The sequence below is a fragment of the Lampris incognitus genome, chromosome 2 (assembly GCF_029633865.1).
Source record: "Lampris incognitus isolate fLamInc1 chromosome 2, fLamInc1.hap2, whole genome shotgun sequence".
Taxonomy (NCBI): domain Eukaryota; kingdom Metazoa; phylum Chordata; class Actinopteri; order Lampriformes; family Lampridae; genus Lampris; species Lampris incognitus.
The window spans coordinates 92,157,379-92,171,767 of record NC_079212.1 but is presented as its reverse complement, the minus strand read 5'-3'; the positions used below and the strand labels follow the sequence as shown (position 1 = coordinate 92,171,767).

At 49.0% G+C, this 14,389-nt stretch overlaps 1 protein-coding gene across 2 annotated transcripts; it reads right to left on the bottom strand.

The window, feature by feature from the left end:
• Nucleotides 1-804: 804 nt before the first annotated feature.
• On the bottom strand, nucleotides 805-3,828 carry cdkn1a (cyclin dependent kinase inhibitor 1A). 2 transcript variants are annotated; one of them, XM_056274777.1, is made up of 3 exons: nucleotides 3,778-3,828; nucleotides 3,002-3,456; nucleotides 805-2,907 (listed from the first exon to the last, which is right to left on the bottom strand). In XM_056274777.1, the coding sequence occupies exons 2-3, from the start codon at nucleotides 3,453-3,455 to the stop codon at nucleotides 2,852-2,854; spliced, it is 510 nt and encodes a 169-aa protein (XP_056130752.1). In that variant the 5' UTR covers nucleotide 3,456; nucleotides 3,778-3,828; the 3' UTR covers nucleotides 805-2,851. The 2 variants fall into 2 exon arrangements, with proteins under 2 accessions (XP_056130752.1, XP_056130751.1); XM_056274776.1 differs by lacking the exon at nucleotides 3,778-3,828 and having other exon boundaries at nucleotides 3,002-3,590.
• Between the last annotated feature and the right edge of the window lie 10,561 nt (nucleotides 3,829-14,389).

Genomic DNA, 14,389 nt, shown 5'->3' with positions numbered 1-14,389 from the left:
GTGTGGTTCATAGTGGAGCGTGTTCAGCGCTCTATAAGCCAAGAGCAGAGTCATGTGAGCGCACAGGAAGCCAGGCGGTGACCTCAGAAGTGGAGTCATGTGACCTGCTCCTGTGGCCTCGGTGAGGACTGGAGCAGCTGCAGCTGTTTGGTGGATGTTTTAGAGACCTGCAAAGACACCGTTACAGTTGTGGAGCCGACTGAAGACAAATGCAAGTCGACTCCCAGATAGCATCCGGATGTGGGCCACTTCAGGCAATGATGCGGCACTGATGGCCTTCTTCTGGCCCTGACAAATGGATGCGAGCCTGAAGTGGCCCTCATATATAATAGCAAATATGGTCCAAATATGCCAAATCAAATGTGGGCCTTTTTTGGCAAATATGTGGTGCTGTCGGCAACATGTGATCTGGATGTGACCCTGAAGTGGCCCGTGGGGTAAATGGTGAATATGGCCCACATATCACAAAACAAGTATGGGCCACCTTTGGCAAATATGTGGCACATGCGGCATTGCTATGGCTTGGTTGTGGCCCAGATCTGGCAAACAGGAGCAGACCGCCCACGTACCATCATTCCACGCGGTATGTGGGCCGGGTGAAAAAGTGTCAGGTGTGGGACGGGTCCGGGCCACAGCAATTTGGCTATCTGGGCTGGAAGTCCTCTTCCCAAATAAATGTACACACACACACACACACACACATGCTGCAGCAGAGAACATGGGTCCAGGCAAGTGAATGTTGCCGAGATCAAGAGGAGCCATAATAAAGATATAAGACAAAACATTTACATTTTAACGTTTTATTGGATTTTTCTAGGGAATTAAAAACATTTAGATAACCATGAGGAACAACACAATAAATAACAATACATTTTTTTCAAATTTATAGCTTTCAAACAGTAGACCACTATGTGGGATCTTTGCATAAGCATCTATCTATAAACAGAAGTGCATGTCTTGGTTGGGGTAATGCCGTCTGGCTTGGCATAACACGCAGGGCTGTGAAAAATTCAGTTTGTGAGATTTAGCTTTACAGTGATTTTTGTCTGTCACCTAATCCGATTACCCATAGCAGCAGGAATTGTCATCACAGACATAAATAACTAGTATGGACATATACCCTATTTAGCTTTGAGGCAGGTACAAAATACATCGTGTGTTCAATTGCACTGAACGTCCAAATAAAAAAACCAAAAAAAACCCAAAACAAAATAAAATAAAATACTCAACTTCATCTTGACTGAAAAACAGATAAACGCCTCGGAGAACACTTTTCTTCTGATTGTCCTAAATGAACCATCAAACACCATGAAGGCACCTGGTTATCAGCATTACATGCAATACTGCAATGTCTCGTGTGATTTTGCTATTAAGCAGTGCTGTATGACTCTATAGATAAATCTCTGACACATATATATATGTATATGTTTGTATGTATATATATATATATATATAATCTTCTTGTTCATAAGACCTTGTGCTACACTCTAAGCCAACCGCATGTCTGACAGTCCACGTGTCATAGTCCCGTCAATGCACATGTGAAGGGCTAACTCTGACTTAACTTTTTTTTGTGTGTGTGGGGGGGTGGATTTCCCCCCCTTTTTTCCTTCCCAATTGTACCCAGCCAATTACTCCCCACTCTTCTGAGTCATCCCGGTCGCTGCTCCACCACCTCTGCCGATCTGGAGGGCCACAGACTACCGATACATGTAGAGTCGCCGGCCGCTTCTTTTCACCCTGACAGTGAGGACTTTCACCAGGGGGGCACGTAGCACTTCCCCCTCCCCCCCGAACAGGATTCCCTGACTGACCAGAGGAGGCGCTAGTGCAGCGACCAGGACACACACCCACATCCGGCTTCCCTCCCGCAGACACGGCCAATTGTGTCTGTAGGCACGCCCGACCAAGCCGCAGGTAACACGGGGATTCAAACTGGCGAGCCCCGTGTTGGTAGGGAACGGAATAGACCGCCACGCCACCCGGACGCCCCCAACTCTGACAAACCTATACGTCGGCGTGGTCTGGTGGGTCTGGGAGAGGACCCGGTGGCACTTCTGTCATGTGTAATCTAAGCAAAGCCTATGGGTACTCTCGTAAACAGTGTCCTATGAGTACACGCTGATACATGAAAACAGGATTTATACCAAGATACAAAAAGATACACTTTGGACAGACAATAAGTGCTTACAAAAGGAAAAAAAAGAAGAAGTTAAAATCAATCCCTTGCCCCGCGATACACAGAACCAGCAAGCACGACACAAGGGAAGGAACAGAGGAGCCTCCCCCTCTGTCTGTTGTGGTCGATGAGTAAGCAGCATATCACAGCCGTTACGCCATTTCATTGTTTCGTGCAACAATCGGAAGACGTAACGCCTGTTTTTGGTAGTGTAAAGTCGACGTGTGAATCTATCGGAGCCCTTTAAGAAGTACTGCATCATCCTAGTGATATGTAGACCTTGCAACGGACCTGCGATTGCATTTTTACAGTATGGTGGATTGGCGGAAACACGTCTTGTCTCCCCCCTGGTCCAAAGCAGCACAAACAGGATATACAGCGCACTTCTAGGACTCATTACTACTCATGATAACCGCTTGTACAAATGGGAAAACACCAGCCTCCTTGGAGAAAACAAAGTACATTGATGAATGTGATATAACGGACAACACGTATATGTGTAGATGAGGTTTACTGTGTTTTGCAACTGACTTCAAACTATTTGTTATTTACAAGGCTTCCTCGAGTGAGAATGTGCAGTGTCTGGGTAGAATGTGGTTTTCCTGAGAGAGGTACTGTTTTGCGACGGGTTTCTTGGAGTATCGGCTCTTCGTGCATCAAACCGTACTGAAATCACTGACCCGATTTCCGTGGCGTCCCCACCACTCTTCTCTTGGCCTGATAGAAATCTGTTGAAACGACATCGCGAAAGGTCGTGTTAGCACAGGGCCGCAAAAGCACTGTATTGCACAGCAAGAGAGAAATCCATATCACGGGACTAACCTGTAATGTTGGTCTGTTTCCTCTTGAGCTTGGCGCTCTCCCCCTTCTCCGGCATCCTCTCCAGCTGCTGTTGTTTGACTGAACATCTCTCGGGGGAGCGTGGGATGTTCTCCTTCTCGCTGCGGGACAGCTCCCCTCTGCCTCTGGAGGGGTTCGTCCCTCTGGTCCCTACTGAGTCCCGTCCAGCCACGTGATGATCCAAACCAAGCATACAGGATCGGTAAAGGAACGGCACTTTGGTACCCGGGACGTCCTCCCAGTGGAACCCACTCCCCTCGAGCGGCTTCTCTGCGAAAAAGTCGAAGCCCCATCGCAGCGAAGCGTCCTCCAGGTCCTTGCTCAGGGCAGCCTGGTACTCCACCTGCAGCTGCTCCCGGTCCACCGGGCCAAACAGGTTTCGCCGGGCAGGGCCGTTGCTTATGACCGACAGGATTCTCTTGGGAGTAGTCATCATCCTACACTGTGAAAGAACAGAACGGAAACAGCTCAGCACACGAAACCACACAGCGGTATCTACATCGGTTGCTGGGGTTCTCACCACCAACCAAGCGGTGTCAAAAATCACGTTTTCCACCCGAAGTGAGCTGAGTTATGCCTTCTCCCCACCTTAGAATGAAGATTGTACACAGCTGATGTAAATGATTACATTTTGAGATCTAATTGTAACAGCCTAAAATTCCGAATTACAATCGGTGTAAAGTAAACGTCACTCAAAACCCAAAGGAGCATGTATTATACAGTTTCTTCTAGCCTGATGTATCCAGAGCTGGACTTACCATGATTCTCTCTCTCTCTGTCTCTCTCAGCTTTACAAAACAACTAGTAACGCTCCTCTCCCTCGAAGTTCCACGGCAACTAGTAATGGTCTCGTGTCGGCGGCTGTTTTATAGGTAACGCAGCAGCCGAGGGTGAATCACCGGGCACTCCCACCTGACGACGGTGGAACATGCCCGGACATAATCTGAACAGCGACATGCAAAGGCAAGTCCCCGTCAGCGCTTCAGCCAGTGTCCCCTGCAACCACCAAGGGGCAGTGGAGAGTCCGCTTAATGAACTGTATCAATCAGAACACTTTCAGCTCCATACCCCGCTGGGAGGCTCACACACAGGGAATTAACGGGTTGTTCGGAAGGGAAACCTCGACTCCCAGGGGACGGGCGTGGGTTTTTATCCACAGTTGCTGAATGCAGCTGCCCAGTAAAGACTCTTATAAAGATATCTTGACATTAAACGAGATAAGATTTGGATACCGTCGTTGCGTTTCTTTTTGTGTGGTATGTCTGCTGTGAAATCTGCAAGCAGGCACACTCGACACCATAAGGTTATTAAGCACACATCAGAGGACAGTGCGGTCCTTCATTCTGCCCGGTCCACTGCCGCACTATATATAGGATGGCGGGGGGGGGGGGGCGACCTTTCAGGTCAAAATATATGCAAATTGTATGGTCGCAGATAAAGAGGGAAGGCAACTCCACCGGAACTGTGAACTGTAAATGTACTGAAGGCTACCACCGAACATCGCTTTAGCTTTCCGCGACTTCAGCAACTTGCAGGGGCTTCAGCAACCTCCAAGCTGGGTTTACGGCGACGACAAGTGAGGGGTTTCCAATTTTATTTACGGATATAATCATTACATTTGTCTCACTCGAGAAACGAATTAATACACCGGTGAGGCTTTTTTTATTTTTGTTACGACGCTGGAACGACTGAAACCGGCCTTTCACTTCACAGCAGAAGAAGTCGGCGGGGCCACCGGAACCGGAGCCCGTGACGCGAAATCTTCCAGCACCCCCAGAAAACATGTTACCCAGGCGCGTCCGCGGCGTCGCGGCAACGCGCACACGTTCGAAGCGGACTTCTATTACACGGATGTAGAAAAAAAAGAAAAGAAAACGGTAACAGGTCGATTCGATGAACTTGTCGTTTCGCCCGTTATGAGATTACCGACACGGTTTGACGAACAAACGACCGAAATAACCGGCGTTTACGCTTTCGTCAGGGAACGCCGATGGACGGGGGAAATCAGATTCCTGCTGGGGATTCGTAACTTGGCACCACACCCCGGTCGCACGCGACCCCGAAGGCTCCGCCTACGCCCCGCCTCCCGCTCCGTCCAGCCAGACACGGGGTACGTAGCGAGGGCTGGGCGGGGCCAGAGCAGCGATTCAATGGTGTGGCGGGAGAAAAGGACCCGGCGAAGCGGCGGTGGCGTGCCGGAGACCCAGCCCCATTCATCAGCTGCTCCACGTGAGGCTCAAACCCGTGTGAGCTGGTCGAGAACTGCGCTTGTCACTCGTGCCAGCCCCCCCCCCCCCCCAATAAGTCACCGTGACATACCGCAGATAACCCGGGACGAACAACACGACGCTCCCCGATACGCGACGAGGCGAAACGCCGACTTTGTCATTTGTAAGCCCGAAACTCTAATAAGCGACGAGTGAAATAAGCCGAAGTAAGCGGAAGTGGTTCGCTTTATGAACATGCATTTCAGATACATACTTGGGGAAGTTACTATACCTCCTCTTACCAGCGTACTCATACAGATAGTACTGATACCACGTGCAGTTACAGCGGCGTTGAAAAGCAAAAGATAAAACTGGAAATGGTGACATTTTGAAATATATAAGAAAAAGCCTTGGAATGACCATTCCAAGGCTTTTGACCTACATGGGTAGACGTCTGGAGTCCAAGTCCCTCCGTTAACTCGAAGCCTCTCGGATAAGCGAGGAGACCCGCGGATGTGTAGTATCAGCTCTCGCACGAGAGGGTCCCTGTCTTTGCCGGCGACGGTGGGGTGAGAAAAACGCCCCAGAATGTTTAACCAGAGCCCTCCTAAGTAGATCAAACACCCCTACACTGGATGTTGTTCCTCGAAGTGTCCCCTCCAGGAGACCCGAGCTGGAATTTTGTGAACTCCGGTGGGCGGGGCACCCCTATCGTGCACGGGCGGAGTCTCCCCGCTGCAGCACGTGTAATTCGCCCGGTAAACACAACAGCACACGTGAGTGTATCCAGGACTAAGTCCCGCTGAAGACCCGGCCGGTAGACCTTCAGACCGGCACGCAGACCGCCAAGCAGACTGACAAGACCCGCAGCAGACCGCCAGGCAGACCGCCGGGCAGACCGGTAGGCCCGCAGGCAGACCGCCGGGCAGACCGCCAGGCCCTCGCAGAGTGTGTGGATCTCGTCACCAGAGCGGAGTGACACTTCCTTCAGCTGTTTCTCCTCGCGGGACGTTTTGTCTGTCCCCTGACGGACAGGGGACAGACAAAACGCCAAGACGACCTGTTTCAGCACACAGCCCGGCTCCCCAGTTCCTCACGGGATAATGACAGTAGTCTGACTGTGACGCGAACGTTTACTTTCTTCTTCTGGTTCTGTGACATGTAAGGCCATTAACATCATTACCCATGTTGGCACCCTAACCCTAACCTGGCTTTACCTGGCCTTATTAATAACTATCATGTCCCTTGTGCCACACCTTTACCTGGCTGTATTAATAACTATCATGTCCCTTGTGCCACACCTTTACCTGGCTGTATTAATAACTATCATGTCCCTTGTCCCACACCCTAACCTGGCTTTATTCATAACTATCATGTCCCTTGTGCCACACCCTAACCTGGCTTTATTCATAACTATCATGTCCCTTGTGCCACACCTCTACCTGTATTAATAACTACCATGTCCCTTGTGCCATACCTTTACCTGGCTGTAATAATAACTACCATGTCCCTTGTGCCACACCTCTACCTGTATTAATAACTACCATGTCCCCTGTGCCACACCATTACCTGGCTGTATTAATAACTATCATGTCCCTTGTGCCACACCATTACCTGGCTGTATTAATAACTATCATGTCCCTGACCCTATATAAACCCAGTTAGATTCCTCTACAGCCTTGCTTCGTAGACCCACATTCTCTTGTGCTGGTTCGATAACTAAAAAGTGTCATGCTGGGCGTCTGGGTAGCGTGGCGGTCTATTCGTTCGCTGGTTCGAATCCCTGTGTTACCTCCAGCTTGGTCAACAGACACACTTGTGGGTGGGAGGCCGGATGTGGGAATGTGTCCTTGGTCGCTGCACTAGCGCCTCCTCTGGTCAGTCGTGGCGCCTGTCCGGGGGGACTGGGGGGAACAGCGTGAACGTCCCATGCGCTACACCCCCCTGATGAATCTCCTTTCTGTCAGGTGAAAAGAAGCGGCTGGCGACTCCACAGGTATCGGAGGAGGCATGTGGTAGTCTGCAGCCCTCCCCGGATGGGCGGAGGGGGTGGAGCAGCGACCGGGACGACTCGGAAGAGTGGGGTAATTCGTCAGATACAGTTGGGGAGAAAAAGGAGGGAAAAAGTGTCACGTTGTTGATGCCAGGTGAACAGGACCCCCCACCCCCACCCCCATATTGTGTCCTCCCAACACCAGCACAGCTGCCTGCCCTCCGGCCCAGATCCCGGCAGATCCACCCCACTCTCTACAGCTCACAAAGCCCCAACCGATCTGATGGTGCACACTGAGCTCCACTGTCATTATGGAGACAACAGTAAAAAAAAACAAAATCCGTAATTCAATTGATACAGTTGAGCAGATCCTTTATCTCTCAACTGGAAGGCCCGGCGTTGGGGTCATGCCAGTTCTTCCAAGCTGTCATGTTGTTGATGCCTGTGTAACATTAATTTTAACCTGGTTACACCTGGCAACTGGTCGGATGTTCTCCATTGAGCCGTGTTGTGCACGTCCTGCATGCTAGTTCATGAAGGAGAGGCAGAAGGTCGTCACAAGGCATGCTGCCTCTGCAACTTTATCACCCGACAGAAACGTTACATAACCCTATATATATAGGAGTACAGGTACGCTTAGTGATATGCTTCCTAGCCAGTCAGTCGGATAACTTCATCACTTTATTTTGTTTTTCTTTTACACCAGCAGGTCAAGTAGGGCTGTACTGGGTTATCTCTGGTGGTGGTGGTGGTGGTGGAGCCCAGGCTCTTCAAAACATACGAACATCTCTGTCCAAGGAGGTGGGACACCTTGCTGGAATTAGGATTAAACAAATCTAATCATGGGTGTAAAAGACTTCAACCCAGACAGCATCCGGGCGTGGGCCACTTCAGGCAGTGATGCGGCACTGATGGCCTTCTTCTGGCCCTGACAAAATGGATGTGAGCCTGAAGTGGCCCACATGTATGATAGCAAATATGGCCCAAATATGCCAAATCAAATGTGGGCCTTTTTTGGCAAAGATGCAGTGCTCTGGGCAACATGTGATCTGGATGTGACCCTGAAGTGGCCCGTGTGGTAAATGGTGAATATGGCCCTAATATTACAAAACAAATATGGGCCACCTTTAGCAAATATGTGGCGCATACGGCATTGCTATGGCTTGGTTCTGGCCCAGACCTGGCAAACAGGAGCGGACCGCCCAAGTGCCATCATTCCCCGCGGTATGTGGGCTGGGTGAAAGTGTCGGGTGTGGGATGGGTCCGGGCCACAGCAATTTTCTATCTGGGGAACAAACAACAATTCATCAGACCGGTGAGGTTCGAGGTGCTCCCCATGCTGAGCTTGATTCATAATCAGACATTATTGGACGGGGTGGAAAGCCTTCAGAGATACTAGTTAAGTCAAGTGAGGGCGCTGTTACATGAAAACAGATGAGTAAAATAAACACTTTCATCGTCAGATCGGCTAATCAGGTACATTGAATAGAAATATCCTCACTCTGTTATTTGCACTTCCCATCTAGAGTGATTAAAGTGTCAGCATATAACGAACACACCACCCTCCCAACACTGTATAGGCCGTCCAGTTAGGCTACCATTTAGTATTTATACTTGGAAAGCACGTCTCTCTCGCAGGACACTGCAGCTGAAGTAGGGGAATTTTCTTTTTTAAAGTTGATATCTGCAGTTCGGCCCAGCTGTACTCAAATGGCCTCCACAGTCACCAGATCTCAATCCAATAGAGCACCTTTGGGATGTGGTGGACCGGGAGATTCGCATCATGGATGTGCAGCTGACAAATCTGCAGCAACTGCGTGATGCTATCATGTCAATATGGACCAAACTCTCTGAGGAATGTTTGCAGTACCTTGTTGAATCTATGCCCCGAAGGATTAAGGCAGTTCTGAAGGCAAAAGGGGGTCCAACCCGGTACTAGCAAGGTGTACCTAATAAAGTGGCCAGTGAGTGTATAAAATATATATATATATAATCTCACACGTTTTCGTTAAATACATATGAATTTAATCAAATACATTTCGTAACTATATACGAAAATAACGTATCTATATAACGGGCGTCTAGTTCCTGGTTTCCGTTGTCCGGCTATAGTTTTCCGGTGGAAAAAAAACAAGTTTTATTAGGAGGAAATAAAATAAAATAGATGGCTCGCTTGGTTGTATGGGCCGGTAGTAGAGAGCTAAGACCTGCTGTATTTGCTTGAATAAATATGCCTAACATTAAAGGCTAAAGAGAAAACAGTCAAGCTTTGCTTATCCCCCATACGCAAAGAAGACTGCGCACCCCAGCTCAACAGGTTATGGGCCCAGGCAGAGCTGGACACAAGCTAGCATTCCGGAAGAAGTTTAAGGCCAAGTATTACACGGAACTTCTACGGGCTATGTGGACCAGCTTGGAGATAAGTGAGCGTTTATATCGCAGTTTCTTAATCTGGGTTTATATTCTCGGAAGAAGTTTTACGCGACTTAAAATGCGTTAGCCAATGAAGCTAACAAGCTAGCTTAGTGTAACCGGTTATTTTCTTGCCCGGTGCGGAATTCGATACGAGGTGTACTGCACCACAAGGCGACATCACTAACCGCTCGGCTAAAGGGTCAGATCCGTTAGCTAGGGACTAACGTGTCTTATTAGTAGTTTACAGTCGTCACCCTCCCCGGAAGCGCGCCCTCGCGCTTTGTTATTCCCGCGCTCCGAAGAGACTTCTGAGGATCTGCACACTTCCGGATCCCACCGCTGCCACCAATGTAACCGGTTATTTTCTCGCCCGGTGCGGGATTCGATACGGGGTGTACTGCACAGGGCGACATCACTAACCGCTCGGCTAAAGGGTCAGACCCGTTAGCTAGGGGCTAACGTGTGTTATTAGTAGTTTACACTAAGCTAACTTGTGTAAACTAACGTGTGTTATTAGTAGTTTACACTAACTGGGGTTCGCGCCCCGGTCTCGTCAGATCCGACTATGGCCGGACTCGATGAAGCAGCGATCATTGGCGACGCTGTCTTGGGGAGGGGGGCGGAGTCGGCTTGTATTCGTCACGCGAATGCGGGTCGGAGAAAGCAGTGGTTCGGCCTTGTTGAGATATGACACCAGCGTATTTGTATGACTATGTGTTACTGTGTACTGTTATTTTGTTTACGACTTTGTTTGTCCACAAGTAGGCGGTGTTGCGCTTGCAGGCGCGGATTGATTACGTCACTGAGACGCCGTTCATTTTTCTTCATTCTCCCCAAACTACCGAATAAACGGAGGCTGCATTTTTCCCTCCAGCAGAAGTTTGGTAGTCAGTACGATTCTTTATAACGGTTTAATAATCCACTTCATCTGCGCAGAGATAGACATAAAGTATTAGTCTAGTCTTCTAACAGGTTATGGGCCAAGATAACGTTGGATTATTTAGTAGTTTGATAAAAGAAGTACACGAAGTGTGATAACCTCGGATGGCGGAATGCGCGCAGGTTAGCACGGAGTAGCAAGTTAGCAAGTGTGAAGCTAGTTAGCATCGAGAGAAGCTATCGGGAAGCTAACGGAACGCTAAGCTAAGCTAACGCTACCTAGGGAGATGGAGCGAAAGAAGAGCAGGTGGCCCACATTCAACGGACAGGCCGATGAGTATGAACTGTGGGAAGAGCGAATGCTCTGTTGCATGCATGGTGTGGGGCTGAAAATCACCATCCTTACCGAGCCCGTGGGACCTTTGACAGCAGAAGAGCAGGCCCTAGACGAGGAGCGGAACGCGGACGCCTACTGCGCATTGGCGCCTTTATTGGACAACACAAGCTTGGGATTGATCTTCAGAGAAACGAAGAACAACGGTAGAGAGAGTCTACGGGTGTTGCGGGAACATTACATTGGTAAGGGCAGACCCCGGATTGTCACTCTGTATGTAACATTGACTGGGCTAAAGAAAGCTGATAATGAGACGATCACCGAATACATTATCCGAGCTGAACAAATCATTACGGCTCTCAAAGGGGCGGGAGAAGCACCGCGTGAGGGACTAATGATGGCCATGGTGATGAGGGGGTTACCCGAGAGATATAAGCCATTCACTTTAATGGTGACACATGGCGACAGTGAGTTGACATTGGGACAATTTAAGGCCAAATTGAGAAACTTTGAGGCGGCAGAAGATGTAGCTAATGCTACAGCATCGGACGAGACGTCCGAGAGGGTGATGAAGGCCCACGCAGCGCCTAAGAAAAAGCCAGTGAAACGCTGTGAGGGAGATGATGAACAAACGGTGTGCTGGCGATGCGGTGACAAAGGCCATCGGAAATCGGACTGTTCACGCAGCGTGTGGTGCAGCTTCTGCCGGATCAAGGGTCACACGGACAAAGTGTGCAAGAAGAAGGACCGCGCTGATGGAGCCAGATGTGCACGCGAGCAAGGTGGCGGCGGCGGCGGTGGTCACGGAGCAGGTCGAGGTCAGGGACCGGGGAATACTGCGGAAGAAGAGAACTACATCTTCAGAGTGCAGGCTGGAGAGACCAGCTCAGCAGGACCAGGACGACGGCAACAGTTCAAACCAGGAATGATTGTGGACTGTAGGGCTTCTTCCCACATAGTCAATGATAAGAAGAAGTTCAAGAGCTTTGACAGCTCGTTCGAGCCAGAGAAACACTGCATGGAGCTGGCGGACGGTAAGCGCACCTTTGGTGTGGTGCAGGGCAGGGGAGATGCTACGGTATGTCTGCTCGACAGTGAGGGGCGACGGTGTAGAGTGACACTGCGGAACGCACTATATAATCCATCGTACCCCCAAGAGCTCTTCTCTGTGAAGTCTGCGACAGCACACGGAGCCAGTGTGTTCTTCGAAGAGGGCAGAGGTGCCCTGATGTCACCGGATGGTACCAGGTTTGACATTTTTGTACAGGGGAAAATGTACTATTTGCAAACTGAATGTGTTGTTGAAAAGTGCCATGTGAGCCATGATATAGAAACTTGGCATGAGATAATGGGCCACTGCAACTATGACGATATCATAAAGCTACAGGATATCACTGATGGTATGCATATAAAGGGTAAAGTGTGTAAACCTGACAAAGAGTGTGCAGTATGCATAGAAGAGAAGTTTACCCAAAACAGAGTACAGAAAAATGTACAGACTGACGGTACACCGTCAGCACCCGAGGATGATGACGAGGAGCACCCAAGGGTGACATCACAAGCCTCAGCCAGTGGGAGATACCCCCAAAGGGAACGCAACCCTCCGAGATATCTGACTGACTATAATCAGGGTGACAGTGATGACAGCTCACTCACTACTATAGATTATGCATACAGGGCAGTGTGCGGTGTCCCTCTGACCTTTAAAGAGGCCATGGAATCGCCAGAATCAGAAAAGTGGTCCAGGGCAATGGACGAGGAAATGGAGTCTCTAAGAGACAACAAAACATTCACCCTTACGAAATTGCCAGAGGGCAAGAAAACAGTGGGAGGAAGGTGGGTGTATTCGATAAAGACAGATATAGACGGACACGACAAGTACAAGGCTAGATTTGTAGCAAAGGGATATAGCCAGAGAGCTGGGGTGGATTATGGGGAGACATTTTCGCCAACAGCCAACCTAACAAGTGTTCAAGTGCTTCTACAGAAGGCGGCTCAGTATGACTTGATTTTACACCAGATGGATGTAAAGACGGCCTATCTTCATGCCCCCATAGACTATGACATATACATGGAACAACCTGAGGATTATATTGAGAAGGGAGAAAAACTAGTGTGTAAACTAGAGAAGTCAATCTACGGCCTCAAGCAGTCTGGCCGCAATTGGAATTTACTGTTACACGAGTGTTTGACAGGTGATGGTTTTACACAAAACCAATCAGACCATTGTGTGTACTCCAAGGAGTCAAAGGAAGGGAAAACGATCATTATAACCTGGGTAGATGATCTTATCATAGCATCAAGCAGCACAGAGATGCTGAGTAAAGTGAAAAAGATGCTGTCCACAAAATTCAGGATGAAAGATCTGGGCAGGTTAAAGTGCTTTCTTGGGATGGACTTCACTCAGTCCGCCAACTGTGTAACAGTTTCACAACAAAGGTACTCTGAGAAAATATTGGAGCGTTTTGATATGCAGGAGTGCAGGGTAAGAGAAACCCCATGTGAGCAGAAATTAGACTACTCAGAAGATGCACCAAAAATGTTAGATGTGAAAAAGTACAGAGAGGTGGTCGGGAGTCTAATATACTTAGCTACATGTACACGTCCAGATTTATGTTTTGTTGTGAGCAAGCTATCTCAGCATTTTGCAGAGCCTACTGAAGAGCAATGGGTGACAGTAAAACATGTGTTTCATTACCTTAAGGGCACCACAGACAAACAGCTCTGTTACAGGAAGAGCGACGAGAAGCTTGGCTTACAGGCATATAGTGATGCCGACTGGGCTTCAGATACTGCGGATAGACGCAGCACATCAGGTTACTGTGTGAGCATGAGCAGGGGAAGTGCACTTATCTCTTGGAAAGCCAAGAAACAAGCTACTGTGGCACTTTCTACGTGCGAGGCGGAGTATATGGCTCTGGCTTTAGCCATCCAGGAATGCATTTATGTTGAACAGTTACTGGGAGGTATTGATTCATATGAATACAAGAGAACAGTGGTTTATGAGGACAACCAGGGGACAATAGCTTTAGCGAAGAACCCGGTGTGTAGGCAACGCTGCAAACATGTGGATATCAAATACCACTTTATAAGGTCTTTTCTTCATTCTCCCCAAACTACCGAATAAACGGAGGCTGCATTTTTCCCTCCAGCAGAAGTTCGGTAGTCAGTACGATTCTTTATAACGGTTTAATAATCCACTTCATCTGCGCAGAGATAGACATAAAGTATTAGTCTAGTCTTCTAACAGGCCTGGAGTCGCTGTTGTAGGGTAATGTTATGCAGCCAACAGCTCCCCCTGGGGGCACTGATGGATGTATACTTGCCCTGTGTAACATGCCTCAGTTCTGTTATGGGCACAGCCGGTGAATACATGTTACTAAGCGACACAGCCCGACTCTGTCTGTTATTCATATGCACCTACACTTGCAACATGGTGTCAGAAGCTGTATTGGAACCCAACGTGAGTCTTACGTTGCCTGTTGCTTGAACAGCGAGTGCTTATTTTTTTACTAAGCGTAGCTAGAAGTTTCAGTTAGCCT

Bases quoted from the DNA above. Each gene is read 5' to 3' on its own strand.
- cdkn1a (XM_056274777.1), bottom strand. From the start codon at position 3,455: ATGATGACTACTCCCAAGAGAATCCTGTCGGTCATAAGCAACGGCCCT. The intron at 2,908-3,001 runs GTTAGTCCCGTG...TCGTTTCAACAG, and splicing joins GAAACAGACCAACATTACAG to ATTTCTATCAGGCCAAGAGA.